Source organism: Orcinus orca, chromosome 8, assembly GCF_937001465.1.
Source record: "Orcinus orca chromosome 8, mOrcOrc1.1, whole genome shotgun sequence".
Classification (NCBI taxonomy): domain Eukaryota; kingdom Metazoa; phylum Chordata; class Mammalia; order Artiodactyla; family Delphinidae; genus Orcinus; species Orcinus orca.
Genome location: NC_064566.1, coordinates 101,891,013 through 101,909,350, shown reverse-complemented (window position 1 = coordinate 101,909,350; position 18,338 = coordinate 101,891,013). Strand labels below are relative to the sequence as shown.

The window sequence follows — 18,338 nt, the reverse complement described above, 5'->3', positions numbered from 1 at the left end:
CCCATCTCGGTCAGACTCCAGGATGACCGCAGGCAGGGATGGATGGGCGCTTCACAGGCACCGACGCGCCAGTATTTCCAGCAGCCCTTATCAGTGTCTTCTTGGCATCCAGAACTTGGCTAAATGGATGGGGGGCCACCTCTCCCAGCCACTAATGAACTCAGGGCAGGCTCGGGCTGGGGCTACAGGCTGAAAATCAGGAGGCGAAGGATTTATAGTGCCTTTGGAGTCACCCTGCCTCGGCCAGCCCCATTGTTTTTCATTAGAGCCCCACGCTGTCCAGGATAACCTTGGCAGACTGCGTGTCCTAGGGAGAGCCGTGTGAGGTTGGGAGAATCACAGCCTTGCCCGGCTGCCCCAGCTCAGGCAAGGAACGAGGTGGGAGAACGTGCCCACAGTACTTCTGCCCCTCATCCAGCCCTAGGAAGAGTAGTCACTCTCTCCCGTGTAAGCCCCAATAAAAATTCAACACAATTTTTGGAACGTTCATGATATTGGCAAGCTTCCCCTCACCTGTGTTTCAGAGTCAAGGCTACCAACAGCTGCAAATGGCAATGCTGGGGTTGAAAGTATGTCCCAGCCTCTCTCCCAGCAGAGGTCCAGGAGAAACAGACAATGGAGAGAAGGCTTGTCTTCCACCCCTGCCTATTCTTCTGGCTTCTCTGTATTTCCAATCCTGGTCCAAAGGAAGGAGATTGACCTCTTTCCATCCCAACAGGGCTCTAAGCCTGTGCAGACCTTGACAGGAGTTAGACGTGCCACCCGAGGCAGTTGCCCCCTATACTCCCAGCCTGGAGCAACCGTGTCCCTCTTAGTCACATCAACACCTGTAACTTTCCAGATTTGCAGATGAGTTCTCAGGTCAACACCCAATGAGAGGACACGTAGCGAAAACACTTCTCCCACTGCCTGAGCCATAGTGATGCTCAGTAAGTGTGAGTGAATCCCACCTCCTTCCGCCAGACGCAAGGATCCAACTCCAACCAGGGCATCTTCTCTCTTCTCCTGAGTGATTCCGGGCCCCTCGCCACAAACATATTTACAACTGAGCTCACTGCCCTCCCCCAAACCTGCTTCTTCCCCTGAGACAGCAGTGGTTCCAGCAGTCACCCATTCACTCCGTTCTGCAGGCCAGGGAGAGGGGGGCCTTTAGCCCTCTATCCTCCTCGTCCCACAACAAATGCTATCAACTCTACCTCCGTTGGTTCCTAAATCCATTTCCTTCTTTCCACGGCTGCCGCTTCAGCCTGAGCCCTTAGGAGCAAAACCCTCCTCCTCAGTCTTCCTCCCTTCAGTTTATCCTTCCTCATCCACCCTCCTCACTGTGGCCACTGTGATCATTCTCAAACTCAGGCCTGAGCCTGTGGGTCAAAACCAGTAATGGGGGCTTCCCTGGTGGTGCAGTGGTTGAGAGTCTGCCTGCCGATGCAGAGGACACGGGTTCGTGCCCCGGTCCGGGAAGATCCCACATGCCACAGAGCGGCTGGGCCCCTGAGCCATGGCCACTGAGCCTGCGTGTCCAGAGCCTGTGCTCCGCAATGGGAGAGGCCACAACAGTGAGAGGCCCGCGTACTGCAAAAAAAAAAAAAAAAAAAAAAAAGAGTAATGATTTCTCATTAGTGCAAACTTCTTACTGTGCATCCCAGGGCCTACGCAGCTGGACCTACCACGTTCTCTCGATACACATCCTACATGCATAGAGGCCACACGCCCATCACACCAGGCTCACAGTGAGAGGGCATGCAGGATCCTGTGCGCTTTCCTCAAAGCGTCCTGTTCATTCTCACAGACAACCCAGCAAGCATGATTACCATCCTATGGGGAAACTGAGGTTCAGAGTAACTAAGAAATTTGCCCAGGGTCGCACAGCTGTAACAGCACAGCCAGAGATCACGCCTGGACCATGTGACATCCGTGCTTTTATTCCCTGAACGCGTTCTGACCTCCTCGCTTTCCTTACGCCGTCCCCATCCCAGGGAACCTTTCCTCCTTGCCCTTATCTTGCTTACCCTTCCAGGCCATTTCCAAAGCCAGCCCTTCGGCAACTCCTTTCCCCATTCTCCCAGAAGGAAAACTCTTTCTTCCTTGGGACTTTCTTTTTTTATTATTATTATATAAGTTTCAGGGGAACACATAGTGATTCACAATTTTTTTATTATTATTAGTTTATTTATTTATTTATTTTTGGCTGCACTGGGTCTTCGTTGCTGTGCACAGGCTCTCTCTAGTTGCGGCGAGTGGGGGCTACTCTTCATTCCGTTGCGTGGGCTTATTGCAGTGGCTTCTCTTATTGCGAAGCATGGACTCTAGGCGTGCAGCTCTCAGTAGTTGTAGCACATGGGCTCAGTAGTGTGGCTTGCAGGCCCTAGAGCGCAGGCTCAGTAGTTGTGACGCATGGGGCTTAGATGCTCCGAGGCATGTGGGATCTTCCTGGACCAGGGCTCGAACCCGTGTCCCCTGCCTTGGCAGGCAGATTCTTAACCACTGCGCCACCAGGGAAGCCCTAGTGAGTCACAATTTTTAAAGGTTATACTCCATTTATAGTTATTAAAGAATGTTGACTCTGTCCTCTGTGTTGTAGAGTACATCCTTGCAGCTTACTTACCTTATCCACAGTAGTTCGCACCTCTTAATCCCCTACCCCTCTCTTGCCCCTCCCCCCTTTGCTCTCCCTACTGGTAACCAATAGTTTGTTCTCTGTATCTGTGAGTCTGTTTCCGGTTTGTGATATTCTTAGGACTTTATACCTCACTTGCGGCACCTTTTATTTTAGTTCCCTGTGCACGTATTTGTCGCCTCCAGACACTAAGCTCCTTGTCGTGCAAAATACATCAGTCCCTCCTCCGCATCCCCACACCTGGCCAGGTGTCTTGGAGATTGATGGGGTGGGACCTGCCCCTGTGTGTGGCCAATGGCACATCCCTGGTACCATTACACCCCGTAATGATCCGTCTTATTATTAGTCAGGGGGCTAGGACATAACCCCATAACCCCCAATTCCGCTCCCCTGAGTAGGTCACAACAGGGCATTCCAGAAATTCCCCAAAACGCATTGTCCTGCATTAAGAGCTGGCCCTGTGCTGAGCCACAGGATAGCAGCAGAAGTCAAGACTTGGGCCTCCAGGCACGGTCTGAGCCACCTGCCCTGGTCCTTTCCCACCTGCCGGGCACTGCTGGTGTCAGCTGAGCGCTGGGCTGGCTCCTGCCTCCCCTCCCTTCCACCCATCTGTTCGCTTCTTGGACCCTGTGCAGCTTCCCTTAATCTCATAAGAGGCAATTTGCGTGCTCCGGGCTGGGAAAAACCTGGCAACAAATAATCCCCGGTACAAGTATTCTTAAGCCTTCCCCAATTGGTCACTAATAGCAGAACAGACGGTGACATTTGCGCCTTTTCTGCATGGTTGACCAGGTAGCTCTGGGAGGCTGAAACCAGTAAAGGCAGGGCTGCAGGAGGCTCAGATGCTCACCTCTCTCACCTGCATGACTCATGGGAAGAAGCTGATTCTAATCGGTCCAACTTCAGATTTGCAAAGCCTCCTTTCCCATCCCTGGGACCCCTCGTGGCTCCGGTTTTAATAGTCCTGGGCTCAGGAAAGACTCACGAATAGTGATGAAAATTAGAACAAACCTTTATGAAACACCTTGTGTGTGCCCAGATCATTTACACACGTGGCCCCTCAGCCTCACGGCAGCTTTGCAAAGTAGGTGTGTCACCCCCATTTTATAAATGGGGAAACTAAGGCTTAGAGTGGGTGAGGAATGTGCCCCACATCATACTGCTAGTGACAGGGCTGGAGTTCCTTCCCAGGCCCGCCTGGTTCTGTGTTTTTTCCACTGTCCAGGACCCAGACCCTGGCAGGTGACCCGTTAGGCACTCAAAGTGGGTCCCTGAGGTTACCCGTCACTCACACCTTTGCTTGTAGTTTCCCTGCCACAGAAGGACATCTTTCTTCCATCACATCCCCGTACCCTGATTCCTCCTCCAGGAAGCCCCTCTGTTTCTTCTCCCCACCCCTACGCTTGCAGCAGGCCTTTCTTAAAGCCCCAAAGAACTTTACGTGACCCCTTTAGGAGACCCATCACCTTCTCCCTCACGGTCTAGCAACTTGGGTCAAGTGCAGCCGTGCACAGACTCTCAGTAAGTTTCGCTGAATGTCCTGGGAGTTGCAGCAAGCAGGACTTCAGCCGGGCTGCCCCCGCATTCAGGAACAGGGGTGGCAGTGACGCCCCCCAGGGCATCAGAGGAGTCCTCACTCCACCTGCTCCTGGACCCCAGGGCATCCTCGGGGCATCACTCAGCCTCTCCCTCCTTGCCGTTCCCTCCCCGCTGAAGGAGCAAGTGAGGGCGGCTGTGCACTGGGCTCCACAGAAGCCAGGCAAGCTTACCAGGTGGCCCTGACATTCCTGTCCAGGTCTGGCTGGGATTAACGCTAAGGGCAGTGGCCACCTCCCCTCCACCTGCTACTGGAGCAAAGGCCTGGCCAAAGTGCCCAGAGAGACGGAAGGAAGAGGGTGAGCACACTCCACACCATCTCCCGAGGGGGGTGCAGGGGATATGGGGACATCAGCACCCCTGCTCCCCGCATCAGCCTTCAGTGCAGAGTTTGCCCCGAGGCTGTCTCTCCTGTTACACTAACTAACCCCACAGCCCTTGCTCTCTGCACTAGTGCATGCGGACCCCACAGAGAGCTGCCTCTCATACCAGCATGGGACCACCTGACCACCAGATCAGTGACTGGGGAGAGGCACAGACTCAGATACCTGTAGGTGTGGCAACAGACTTACGACACTGCAGTACCGGAATGTGTCCGCAGAAGATCTGGGGTTGACAATTATCGGAGGAAGGGATGGGTGAGCGCCATGGTCCCTCTGAGCCTGGCAGGGAGGACCCCGGCCACCTTGGGTGTGGCTCGCTGGGCCCTCTTTCTGCCTGTTCCACACACACACACACACACACACAGAGAGAGAGAGAGAGAGAGAGAGACACGCACACACAGGCACAGCCAGAGTCGGGCCGCAGCACCACGAGCTCCTGGAAACTTAAAGCCTTAAAGATTGTCCAGACCACAGTCCCTTCCAGGGGTCTCTACAGTGACCCTGACAGCAGAGGGAGGCCTTGGCCTTCTCAGCCTACATTTTAGTCCCAGAAAAAATTCCACTACGCCCCCTCGCAGAATTCTCAACCAGAGGCTTTCAAAGATTCTGAAAGAATAAGAAGAGTTTGTTCAAGCAAAATTTTAAGTGGTTGACAAGGAACAGAAGCAGAAAAGGTCCGGCTGGAGAAGGGGTGAGGCCTACAAGTCAATTCATTCAGCCACACACACACACACACACACACACACACACACACACACACACGCACACGTGCATACACCATGGCAGCCAGGCCCCTGGAGCGCGACTGTAAAGGCATCGCTCAGGGTAATCTGGCCCTTATAACCTCAGCCAGCAAAGTGCCTCTTCCCTCCCCAGGAAGTAACTGGGAATTGCGGGGGGACCTCAGATCGGAGGCCAGGGGTGTGTGAGCTCATAGAGCCTCACGGGGTCTTCAGCGTTTTAAATGTTTTCCTGGAAGACGGTGGGGACCTCCCCGAGCCCGATGGTGACGGTTCACTCCGTGCCAAGGTGTGCTGCGGGTCCCCAGAAGAAGACTGAGGCGAGGGGCTGGGCGGTCAGGGGCGGCCCCTTCGGAGAGCCTGATGGGCTGAAGGAGGCGAGACAGAGAGCGGGGGGTGGGGCGCTTTGGAGAACAGTCTAGAGAAGTCAGAGAGAGGCGCTGAGCAGAAAGCAGCGGGCAGGGAGCAGCCGGCAGCAGGACAGGTTTGGAGAGAATCTACGCAAGATGCTGCCCAGGAGGTTATAGAAAACGATCATTTGCCTTTCACCTCTCTAGACTGGAAAGCAGGAAGTGAGGGAACCGGTGAGGAGATTCTCTGGACAAGAGCCTGCCCCCGTGGTTGCACGCCGCATCCCCAAGGGCTCCTGAGCCCAAAGAGGAGGCCTCAGGGCCTGTCCCACTGGGCCATCCCTCCACCTCCTCTCCATCCTCTTGCACTGCAGCCTTCATCTCCTCTAGAAGTGACACCTGACTTAGGTTCTGCTTGAGAAAAGCACCTCATTGACTCGAAAGAGAAAAGTGTTTAGTGGCTCGTATTTAATGCACAGAAGTTAACAGTATGCTGGGGACTTCCCTGGCCGTCCAGTGGTTAGGACTCCATGCTTCCACTGCCGGGGGTACGGGATCAATCCCTGTCGGGGAGCTGAGATTCCGTATGCCGCCAGGTGCACTCACTACGCCCGCCCCCCACATAATTTGCCAACCATGTCCTCTGGGGCAGCTTTATGAGACTATCCAGTGAGCCTGTGTCCCTCCAGAAACATTCTTTCCATAGAAAAGCGGAGGGGATGCAAACGAACACAATGTGAAAGCCGAGAAGTCTCTCTGAAGCCTGCTAGGCCGCGTCGGGAGACTAGTCCCCTCGAGGCCGGCTCCTACCTCCCTGCCCCCCAGGCTCCCTTCCATCGGCCCCCACCCCAACTCCTGGCTCTGAGGCAGCCTCCAGGGTGAAATAGTGACCACTTAGTGTCCACCTGCACGCCTGCTTCTGACAACCTCTCCTCCCAGCCCCTCCAGAGCCCGGTTTCCATGGTGACAGCCCCTCTTCTCCCTGGGACACTGCCACACCCGTCACCCTTGGGCTCCTCACCCTCGCCCCAGCCCGCACCTTGGTCTGGGGATGCTTCCTGCACTCCAGCTCTCCGGGCACCCTCACCGACACCAAGAGGAAGCGGGACTGGGGTGGGGTGGCGGGGAGACCAGCCCAGTTCCCACCGCAGGCCTCCCTATTCAGGGGCATTCTGGGGGCTCAGGCTCCACTGCTGAGAGCCAGCTTATCCCAGCCCTGGCTCTCAGCTGACAACCCGATGCTTCTCTCCGATCACACAATCTTCCGCAGCTACTGCTGCTGTCTTGACACTGTCCTTGCAAGGAAGATGCTGAGACAGAAGAATGCGCTGTGAAATCATCATTAGAGCCTGGAGAAAGAGGCTGGGAGAGGACCGGTCTCCCGCTCACTCATCCTCTCTGCATCCCAGCGTCTCCCGCCCCTCTTCCTCCTCCTGTTCTCCCTCTGCCTTCTCTCCATCTCTCTCTTCCTCTCCACTCCTGCTCTCCTGCTCTCCTCACTCCCCTCCCTCTCTCGCTCCTTCTCTGGTCTCTCCCTCCCTTTCTCCTCTCATCTCTTCCCTCCTTCTCTCTCTTGTTTTGGTGCCAGAAACAGTCTAATTACAACAGGGAACTTGAAGAGACAGAAAGGAAGGAAAAAAAGAAATCCCACCCCACCACACATAGCTGATGATAATGTCCTATGAAATCTAATTTATAAAGCTCAAACCAGAATAAGAAGTGTTACTCTCCCAATTCAGGGCCGATTTGATTTTTAATGAGATCCCTCAGAGACCCGGCCAAGATCTCATCAGGCTGAAAACTCAGCTACCTTCCCGCCTGCCACAAACTCTCCAGTGTGGACCTCTGTCTCTCCTCCACTGCCATCCCCAGTGCCCCTTGGAGGCACACGCCAGTGGCTCCCTTCTTAGGGCCGTCTGCTGCTGAGAGCTTGGCCCTAACCGAGCCTGGGGCTCTGTGTCCCCAAGTTGGACAGCAGCCAGTGTCCAGGACCTCTGTGGCCACCTCTGACTCTCTCCAGGGGGAGGGGCAGCCTGCCCACCAGGTCCTGTTTTCCTCGGCCGTGTATCTGCATCTGCAGAGCAGGGGGTAGGAAAGAATACAGGCTTAGACGTCATGAGCCCCAGGTCAAACCCCACTCATTAGCTGTGTGACCTTGGGCAGGTTACTTTCCCTCTCTGGTCTGGGTGTCTTTACTATAAAATGGGACTAGTCCTGCTCTGAAGTGTAATGACATGGGTACAGGAGGGACAGCATGGGAAGCACAGATGGTACTGTGGGCCGGGAGCTCAGTGGATGTCAGTGTCCCATGTCCTGTTGTCCATTCAGCTGTGGCCTCCCAGGGAACGTGGGTCACATCACACCCCTTCTTCAGCAATCCCTCCAGGATGAGACATAGGGACCTGCATGCAGTAGATGAGAACATGGTCCTTAGAGCCAGAGAGTCTTGGATTCACTGCCCTGGTCCTGTCACTAGATGCTCCCTGGACAATTTAGTTAACCTCTAAGGCTCAGTGTGCCGAGTGCCTGTGAAAAGGGGTTAATAAGGCTCCACACAAGTGCTGCAGGGATGTGACGGCCACAGAGAAGGCCCACAGGGCACGTGGTGAGTCACCAACAGGCGCAGCTCCTGTTACTAATTTTTTACCTCCTTGGGCCTCATTTCCTCATCTGAAAAATGGGGATAAAAATAGTACCTGCCTCATAGGTTGTTAGGAGGATGAAAATATTAACAGGCTAATATTTGTAAATCTTGGAACAATGCCTGGCATATTGTACCCAATGTGGGTGTCTCTGTTTAATAAAATATGAACTGCCTACCTTAGATGGTTCAGGGAGGTGTGTATGGGCAGGTGTGGGTTCACACTGATGATTTGCTCCCAATGACAGAGAGGCTGGCACAGGGTCTGCTGCAGAAAAGAAAGAGACAGGAGACGATTACCTGCTCACTCAACCCCACCACCCCTCACACTATACCACCCCTCATCCCGCCAAATTTGGCCCTAGGCCCATCCTGGGAGCCACTAAAACTATGATATTATTGATATTTCTTGGATTCTCAGGTTTAACCAAAGCACACCACGCCCTATGCCTGTTGCCCTCTTGAAGCACACCCCGCCCCCCCAGAGTGCTTCCAACTGGGGGTCTCTCTCCTGCCTCTGCCCCCTTGTGGAAGTAGGCACCAGGAAGTGGCGTTAAGGGGAAAGAGGAATAACACGTGCCAAGTGCAGTAGCACATGGCCCGTTTTGGGGGCTGCAGGATGGCTGGACCACAGCGTGAGTGCGCTGGGGTTGATGGGCAGGGAGCCTGCAGCCGGGGCCAGCTCCTGCAAGCAGGCGATGGAGCTGGGGGCAGTGAAGAAGCCGCAGCTGGGCCCCAGGCAGGTAGGGAGGTGCTCTGGGGGTCCTTGTCCCCCAGGGCAGCCTGGGCTCTGCTTCCATAGCTCGAGGGGAAGCCCTTCCAGCAAGTAACTGACCGTTGCATTCGTTTCCTTCCTAGGTCAAGTGTACTCCTTCAGCCAGCAGCCCCAGGACCAGGCTGTGGTATCGGGGCAGCCGGTGACACTGCTGTGCGCCATCCCTGAATACGATGGCTTCGTTCTGTGGATCAAAGACGGCTTGGCTCTGGGCGTGGGCAGGGACCTCTCAAGTGAGTATCCCCAGACCTCCCCAGGAAGGCCTAGAACCCGCCCCTGCCCTACCCACCCACCCACCCCCTCCTAGGGAACCCCATCTCCAGAGGCATTTGGGGATTAAATCTCAGCTTTCATTGCAGATCCCACGGGCAGAGGCAGGCAAGGCAGGCCCTGGGTCCAGGATGCATGGGACTTTGCGGGCCCCTCTGACTCCTGGGGATGAATTATGAGTAAACCCTCAATTGGGGCAGTCAGTCCTAAACTTAACACAGTGTTGCCCTGGAGGGTCCATTCCAAAGTCAAACATGATTCACATAAAGCCAGTTTTCCAGAAGTAAAGTGTTCCTTTTCCTTGGTCCAACATGTGTTCCCCACTTAAGTCACAAGTTAAGTGTTGTTCTTCCCTCCTTCCAACCATTAAAGGGAGCCAAGTAGATTGAAAACGCGAAGAAACCTGGTTGGGTTTAGGGGTCATCATGTGATGGGGAGAAAAGAAAACCAGTGTTTAAAATAAATTCCAAGCCTCGTTCAGCCCACCACCCAGGCTGGTATTCAGCAAAGATGCGCTTGTGGGCTCCCATGGTTGTTGATGGCTGACGTCTGTGCTGCCTGGTTGGTGCCCACGCCCCATCACCTGTTAACTATTGTAAATGTCAACGCTTAAGCCCACACAGACGTTTTTCCAATCCATCCTCTCCTCTGGGAGGAAAAAGAATGAAATCATCCTCCTGGTCACTCACCCATCAGCCATTATTATTCTCCCCTGAGGAGGGTAGGCATGTGGCTGTTTGCTAGCTTAGCATAAACTGTAAAATGCAGAACGAGGAATGTGGGTATCCCTGTGGTTGGGGAGTGTCTGGGGGTGGAGAAGGAGAGAAGAATATGTGTTCAACTGAGAAGTAGCTTGGCCTCTCTCATGGTGTTCAGCTGCAGGAAAATAAAAATCGAAGTGCACTCAGGAACATGATGGTTGGGAAGTTAATATTTTAAAATGTGAGTTATGTCTTGCCAAAAATGTGTATTGAAACATTATAGCAATGGTCAATAGTATCACAGGGTTTGAGTGCTGCAGCCCAGCTGAGCATGGATAAAATACACAATCACATCTCCAAAATATACTGTGCTGCCATAAAATTTAAGTATTGTGGGAACCAGCCAATTTCAGGGACTCTGAACCCCCTTACCGCAGAGGAACTGGGGGAATAATACGATCTTCCCAAACCGAGTCCTTCACGCTCCACGAGGCTCTGAGCTAGCCCAGCACTGCTGCTGGTTAAGGAAGCTCTCTGGGTTCCCGGTCCGTGGTTTTCAGCTTCCATCAGGGACTGGGGGCTTGTTGGGTCGGTGAAGAGGAAGCCCCAGGTCACCATGGATGGTTCATAGAAGGGTCATCGCTGCATGGATAACTGACCCTCTGGCATCTACTTCCATGAATGGCTTTCTGGGATCCAGCATTGGGTCCTTCTAAGTGCTGGAAGGCAATGGGATCTGATGAACTGGGATCCGTTTCCTCTCCAACTTGACTCCATTGATAGAAAGAAGGTCAGTCCTCTCCTTGCAGAGCCAATAAACTCAAACTCTTGGTAACGTGTTTTCTCTGTATTTGATCACTTGTCCCAAAATAGCATCATGACAATAATGACAAATGTATGCTCAATAAACACTGTTTGCTTGCCTGATAAGAAAGTGGGTGTAATAGATCTCAGTTCAGTTCAGGAAGTATTTGCCGAGCACCTAACACTGTGGGGGAACTGGGGCCCATGTTATGGGGTTTCAGCCTGCTACAGCTCTGCCCGCTTCTATTTTAAATGTGTGGCCCCATCCAGTCTACCAGAAACGATGCGTTAACTAAAGACCTCACTATCTTTCTGGTCACCAAAGCTGGAAAAAACAGTCGAAGGAAGTGATTTATAAATACACTCCCTCATACTGATGGAACATTTTTCTTCTAAGAAGCTCAAATATTTCTCAGACATTATCTCATAAATCTACAATCATCCACGGGTAGAAAAAGAAGGCTTTTCCCCTTTATTTGGCAGGTAAATAAAATCACAGCTGAGAAAGAAATTGATTCAAACAAATACCCAATCCCAATGCATGGGACCCTGGCTCCTAACCCCAAAAGCCCTTATACCCTCCTCAAAACAGGGACCTCTCTGGCTACCCTACGTCATTGTTATGTTCATTTAAACTAGCATTTATAGACTACTTACTGAATGCCAGGTACTTTACATAGATTATCCTATCTGATCTTCACCATAACTCTGTGAGATACTAGCATTGTCCCCACTTTACTGACAAGGAAATGGAAAGGCAAAGGAGTTAAAGTAACTTACCCAAGACAACAGAGCTAGGCAGTGATAGAGCTGACGTTGGAACCCAGGCAATTTGTCTGTAGAACCCAGACTTCCAATAACTTTGCCTCCCCTGGAAGTAGCAAGAGAGTATTGATGCTGTGGAAGGAGCTAGAACTTCCTCAGAATCTGTGCTTCTGGGCCTGTGCTTTGCGAAGATACTGCCAGTCTTTGGGGTAGCATCACGGCTCGCTGCCTAATTATGCAAATACAAACAAACCCATCACTGATGTTTTCAGCAGCTTATGAGAGCGGAAGCCTGCTGTTGACGGCTTGCAAGTCAACAAAAACACAAGCTCCGGCCAAGATGCCTGCAGGAGACCAGGGGCTAATCACAGGACAGTGGGATCCAGAGGCTGGGCTGGAGGGCCTGGGGCAGTGAGCCAGCTACGTTGAGGACAGCCGCAGCAGGGTGAGAGCTGGACTAGGACCCACTTCCAGCCCCTCACCCAGCCCCAGGGAGAGCCAACTTAACTTACCCGGGCTCCTTCCCAAAGCCCAGCAGAGGGCAGGCAGGGCAGGCAGGGGGGTGGCCGGGCTCTTGGGGGTACAGCTGACAGCCTTGTAGCATCTCCAGCCAGGCCTGAACAGCTGTGGAGGGCAAGACCACTTGATGGCATGATGGGGACAATGCTAGTCGTGAAAACGTGAGCCTGAAAGGCTCAACCGCACCGGATGCACCCCAAAAGCATACTGGGGAGTCTGGTGGAGGATCACAGCTACCTCCACTGACCAGAAATGGGTGCTGCATAACAGCCCACCCCCAGGGAGCCCTGCCCCACCTCTGGAAGACCCTTAGGTTATGGGGGGGTAAAAGGGGCCTAAGAGCACCAACACTTCATCCAGGGTAGAAATCTCCTCTGCAGTATTCCTGACAGGCAATCATCCCATGTATGCTTGAATACAGCCAGTGATGGGGACCTCACTACCACCTCTGGCAGCCCAGATCTTTGTTGGACACCAGTAAATTGTTAACAATATTGTAAAGTATTTCCCCACGTTCATTCTGACTCTTGGTCCTAATGCCGTCCTTGGGAGCTACATGAACACATCTAACCCCCACTAAGAGACTTGGAAGTATTTGAAGAGAGCTATGGCACGTCCCTCTGTCTCTGCTTCTGTCTCTTAAGCACTAGTCTTCTCTATAAAAGGCCAAATGTGGGCTTCCCTGGTGGCGCACTAGTTGAGAGTCCGCCTGCCAATGCAGGGGACACGGGTTCATGCCCCGGTCCGGGAGGATCCCACATGCCGCGGAGCAGCTGGGCCCATGAGCCATGGCCACTGCACCTGCGCATCTGGAGGTGTGCTCCACAACGGGAAAGGCCACAACAGTGAGAGGCCCGCGTGCCGCAAAAAAAAAAAAAAGGCCAAATGTGCCCAATTCCCTCCTCCTATGGCACGTTTCTGAGAACTCACTCTGCCCTAGCGAAAGCCCTTCAGAAAGAGGAGCAGTTTGGGGCTGCTGGAGGCTGGATGGGCCTCTGAGGGGAAGAAGGACCCTGTGAGGCACTGGTGGGGGGGAAAGCAGAGCTCTGGGAAGAGGACTGATGGAAAACAGGTCCTGCTGGGAGAAACTAAGGAGGTCGAGGGTCCAAGACCCGGGAGAGAGAGGCTCTGCCCGTCCCGGCAGCCACGACTCACGTTGGCATTTACATTCAACCCGCAGAGCATCAGGAAAGCCGCTTAATGATTTATCATTCTCAAGCTTTTATTTCTCTGTTATTCATTGCCCATGGTGTAAGAGGCCCCAAACTTTTAAGTATCCTGAGTGCCTCCTAAGTGTTTAATCAGGCCCTGGGGTTCAGGGGGTCGTGGTAGGAATGACCGGAAAAGAGCCACTTACAGTTCCAAGTGACCAGAGGTTCCTGGGAACTGGTGGGTGGGCCTCGGTTTCTACTTCCTGTCCATCCTGAAACTAAAGTTTTCCCCAAAATGACTCCTGATCCTTTCCAAGTTTTTTTTTCCTTCTTCTCTCTCCTTCTGACTCTGTCTTCTCGGTTTGTATATCTCAGCCTGGGTCTCTGTCTCTCTGTGTGTCTCCTTATTAGGATGCATGTCTGCTTTGCAAACCACAGTGCCGAGCCCCCTGCTTTCCAGCGTGACAGCCCGCTGTGTCTGTCCACATTTAGCACCCCTATCTCTGCTGTCTCCTTCCCACTCAATAATAGCTTCCCCAACATTCCTAAACTTAAAACCTACAGTACCCTTGTACACACACACACACACACACACACATATGCTGCCCCAGCCCCCTGGGGAAACTCTCTTTTGTGCTCCTTATACTGAGGTCAGGGCCCTGTGCAGTCACCTCCTGCTCTGCCAGCCCCTAGGACCAGCCCCGGCTCGGGTGTCCCCGCCATCCCCCGCTGTGCCTGTCTGTCATGCCCGGCTCTCCACCCCCGCCCCAGCCCTCCTGATATGCTGAAATGCCTGCCGTCTCCACAGGTTACCCACAGTACCTGGTGGTAGGGAACCACCTGTCAGGGGAACATCACCTGAAGATCCTGCGGGCAGAGCTGCAAGACGATGCTGTGTACGAGTGCCAGGCCATCCAGGCCGCCATCCGGTCACGCCCCGCACGCCTCACCGTCCTAGGTAAGAACCGTCCGTACGCTGGGCTGAGGATGCTATGGGAGGCACCCTGGGCTCAGCTCCAGAAGCCAGGGGCCAGACTGGAGGGGCCTCCCCACTGGACAAAGCCCCCCGGCATCGTCCCACAGGGCTCTGACCACTGCTGCCCCACTGGTTCAGTCCCTCCCCACCCAAAGGGGGAAAATGAAAGTTCCTGCCCCGGACGTCAGAAGGCCAGCACCAGCTGACCTCTGACTTTGCCCAACCCCAGCGTGTTTGACTGCCACTTAGGGAGTTAAAAAGGACTCCTGGCTGCTTATTTATTGAATCAGGAAGCATGTTCTGCACACGTGATCCATGTGAGGTCCTGTGCTCGGTGACGGAGATCCAGAGAAGAAGGGGACACATCCTCGAGTCCCTTCTTTCTGAATTGCCCTCCCCTGGTGCTGACAAAGCCCCATCTAAAACCCTCCCCTGTCAGACTCAGCACGGAGCTCAGTTCTCTCCATGATTTCAGCGTCCACAGGGACCACCCCGACCCTGCTCCTCCCCACCTTTGCTGCTCCCTGGGAATCCCGGCTCTCCGGTGGAGGCCCGGGCTGCCTACGTCATCCCCAGGAAAAGTCATTTCAGGTTCTTATGCTAAATCACACCTTTACCCCTTGGTCGTTCTCCATCTTGGCTTCCCAGGAGCCCAGCGTCCCTGGGACATCCTCCTGAAGAGGTCCCCGCTCCTGACTCGGGCACACCTGCCTGAGACCAGGGGACGGGCTCATCCACCTCTCCAGCTGCGTCGTCCCAGTTTAGAGTTCAGCCCCTGTCAGCTGCCTCCTCCGGCCAGATGTTAGCCAGGAGGCAGGCCCTCTGGGAACCACGCCGGCACATAAGTAATAATAGGTCACGTCTGCATAGCGCTGCACAGCAGACCTCTCAGCACCTCCACTTATGTTACCGCGCCTGTTCCGACGCCGGCCTGCGGGACGGGGACTGTGGCCCCCGGGGGAGGGTCTGAGGCTCAGAGAAGCAAAGGACACGCATGGGGGATGGCACACAGGCAGCCAGAAGAGGGAAGTCCCTCCCACCCCCGCCTCCTGCAGCTGTTGTGAAGTTTGACAACAGGGTCGGCAGCTGGGGTGCTGCCTCCTTGCCGCCGGCTGCTCAGAGATGAAATATTTACGAGGGTGTCAGGTTATCTTCAGATCTACACGGCCAGCACACGGGGTAGACTGTCTCAAGCACAGCAGCAGACTGACCCTGGAGGACCACTTACCCAGCTCAGAGCTTGGCTTCTTGAGACGGGAAGGAGGAACCGGGGGCCAAACTCAGAAGCCCCCTCCCACCTCTCAGTTTCCCCCCACCTGCGATGGAAGGAATGAGAAAAATAAACCTGCTCTGGAGGGTCAGCAAGTTGGGATTGACCAGGAAGTGGGCCTCCTGTGTTAGAAGGAGAGGCTGCCACCTTCATCTCTCCTGAGATGTGGCTAAAATGGGACCCGGTCTGTAATCGCTGTGGGGATTGAGGGAGGAGAGAGGAGGATTTAGTGCCTAATATATTTTCTGATCTTTAAGGATTGCAAAAGGCCATATAGATTTGCTAAGTGGAATTGTAGAATCTTCACCCCTTCCCTTGTACCCCTTCTAGAGGGTCCCAGAGATGCTAAAATGAGAGGAACCTGAGCAGTGCCCACTCCTGACTTCACGCAGGACGGAAAACAGATGGAGACTTCTCTGGTTCTTAAGTTCACATCCTGATATCAGAGCTTCAACCTGGTCATACCCAGCCTGTCACAGCCTCCTTTCCTCTCTACTATCTCAGGTGACAAAGTCCACATTATCCCAAATGTTTTACAGATAAGGAAGTTGAGGCTCAGAGAGGCAAAGGCTCTCATGGGAGGTCACACAGCTTTATTAGCCCTCAAAATAGACCCCAGATTTTCCAACTCCAAACCACTTATGTTACCTCGCCTCTTCCGATGCCAGCCTGTGGGATGGGGATTGTGGCCCCAAATGAGGGTCTGAGGCTCAGAGAAGCAAAGGGTGCTCTCTGCCCGGTCTCCACATCCCTAAATGCCCTGAGGATTGCCTTTGTCTGGCTGGTTAAGAGCCAGGCTTCTGAGAGCAGGGCCTCTGGTTCTGATCCGAACAGACTTAATTTTGTCTTGGGTCATATCTAAAAGGCATTCACTCCCCAGTCTCCCTCTCCAGAGGCCTGACCTGGCACTGGCTTCTGGCGGTTTGGGGTGGGAAATGTTTCACAAGTCTGGAGATCAGTTGAAGAGCGGGGAGGCAGAGTTTCCAGGAGACCCTAGCAGGATGGCCTGGGTAGAATTCCTGAGGCCAGAAAGGGAGACTGAGCTGGCATTTGTCCATCAGCCTTTCCTAAGGTCTCCACAAAAACCACTCCTCAAGCTTCCCCAGGCTCTGCTACATTCCCCCCTGACTCCTCAAGGCTACGCTAAGTCCCTACTCCCGAGTGGTCCTGTGGGTCCCAGCCCTGGCCTGGCCCTGCAGGACTCTAGCTGAGTTTCTCAATGGTATACAGCCCCACCTACTGCCCTGGAGGGAGGCCCTACAGGCAGAAGCTGTCCCAGCCTTCTGGAAAGGGAGCCTGGTCTATTCATGGTGGTGGATAGACAGGGCTTCTCCTGTCCCAGCAGAGAGAGGGCTGTTTCTACCCTGGGCAGCCAGCTTCCCAGCCAAGATCCCATCTGCTTGGCGGTGACATCTCAGCCTGGTAAACTGTCCCAGCCATATCCCCAAGGGGGGCGCTGCTTCCCTATGTTCCAGGAATGAGAGAGCTTTCTTAATTTAGTCCGTATTTGGCCTGAGATAGATGTTTAATTAAATAAAGTAAGAGCCTGATTAGAACCTGCAGAAGTTGTAAGAGCAGAATCGGATGGTATTCCAGCAAAATTGCAAAGCAAACACTTTGGCTGGAACAGAGGGAGACCCGCAGGGGTCTTCCATCAAAGCACCAAGTGAGAAGGGCAAATACGAGAGATTATATAGCCAACAGATGTGCACTGTTAAAATATTCAACTGCCGGCAGCCTGCTTAGAGAAGTCAGAGGGCCAGCTCAGAGTCTGCCATGCTCCAGGGAGGGCATGGGGACCCGGGCCCGGCAGCCAAGTCTAGAGTCACAGACACATTAATTAGCCTTGTGTTCCCAGCTCTCAGATGCAATCAGGCAAGGAGCAACTGTGAGCTGAGCATTTCCTACCTCAGGGAGACAGAGGGAAGGAGCCAGGGGACAGAGAGGAATAAGGGGAAGGGGCAGATGCTGTGAAGTTGAGCGAGGCAAGGACTGGGTGCCCTTCCACCCCACAGAGCACCTCTGGAATCATGATGTGAGGGGCAGAGCCACAGGCTTGGAGGCAACAGTCATAACCCTGCCACTAACCAGCTGTGTGACCTTGTTACTCAGCCTCTCTGGTCCCAGTGTCCTCATCTGTAAAATGAAGGTGGTGATAACTAAGAGGACCGATTACCATGAAGAACCAACCAGCTCCCAGAAAGCAACGACTTCTGCAATAAGGAGCCCAACTTGCTCTACCAGCTATTTTCGGAAAATCCCCCACTGGAACCCGAATTCACGTGGTGCCTGAGTCATAGACAGTAACTGATGAGGGTATTTTAGGCAACATCCCACTTTGAGGCTACAGAAAGGACCTTTCAAAGTCCTGCCCAGCGCTGGGATTCTGGCTGTACACCTTAGCCCCAGAGCCCGCCTCCACATCCAGCTTCCATGCACACCCAGCCAGCTCTGCCGGGACGCTGCCCGGGACCCCCAGCACGTGTGCAGAGCTGTGGTGCAAGGGGAAGAGGCTGTGCCGAGAACCAGAATACCTGCCTGCCGCTTACTCACTGTGTGGCCTTGGGCAAGGTCCTCAGAGCTCCTTCTGGGCCTCTGGTTCAACTCTATAACCAGTACTTAGTACAGGGTAGATACTCAGTAACGTTGGGGATTTTTAAGGAATGAGTGAATGAACGAATGAGTGATTGAATGAATGGATGGAGTTACTGGTTCTTCATCTATAAAATGGGGATAATAAAAATATCAATCTCTGAGAATTGTTGCGAGCATGAAACTGA

At 53.7% G+C, this 18,338-nt stretch overlaps 1 protein-coding gene and 1 long non-coding RNA gene across 7 annotated transcripts in view; one reads left to right on the top strand and one right to left on the bottom strand.

Moving 5' to 3' along the window:
• Positions 1 to 18,338, top strand: part of KIRREL3 (kirre like nephrin family adhesion molecule 3) — a 548,805-nt gene that overhangs the window by 441,909 nt on the left and 88,558 nt on the right. For all 4 annotated transcript variants that reach the window (XM_033406954.2, XM_004280470.3, XM_049712831.1 and 1 more), the window contains exons 4-5: positions 9,186 to 9,335; positions 14,121 to 14,270. In XM_033406954.2, the coding sequence (XP_033262845.1) occupies positions 9,186 to 9,335; positions 14,121 to 14,270 (300 nt within the window). The remainder of the gene's footprint in view (positions 1 to 9,185; positions 9,336 to 14,120; positions 14,271 to 18,338) is intronic.
• LOC117196844 (uncharacterized) lies at positions 6,531 to 14,174 on the bottom strand. 3 transcript variants are annotated; one of them, XR_007478587.1, is made up of 7 exons: positions 13,519 to 14,174; positions 12,155 to 12,266; positions 11,658 to 11,871; positions 10,506 to 10,792; positions 9,163 to 9,286; positions 8,507 to 8,595; positions 6,531 to 8,088 (listed from the first exon to the last, which is right to left on the bottom strand). It is a non-coding gene; the product is annotated as an uncharacterized LOC117196844 (long non-coding RNA). The 3 variants fall into 3 exon arrangements; XR_007478588.1 differs by having other exon boundaries at positions 8,507 to 8,592; XR_007478586.1 differs by having other exon boundaries at positions 8,507 to 9,286.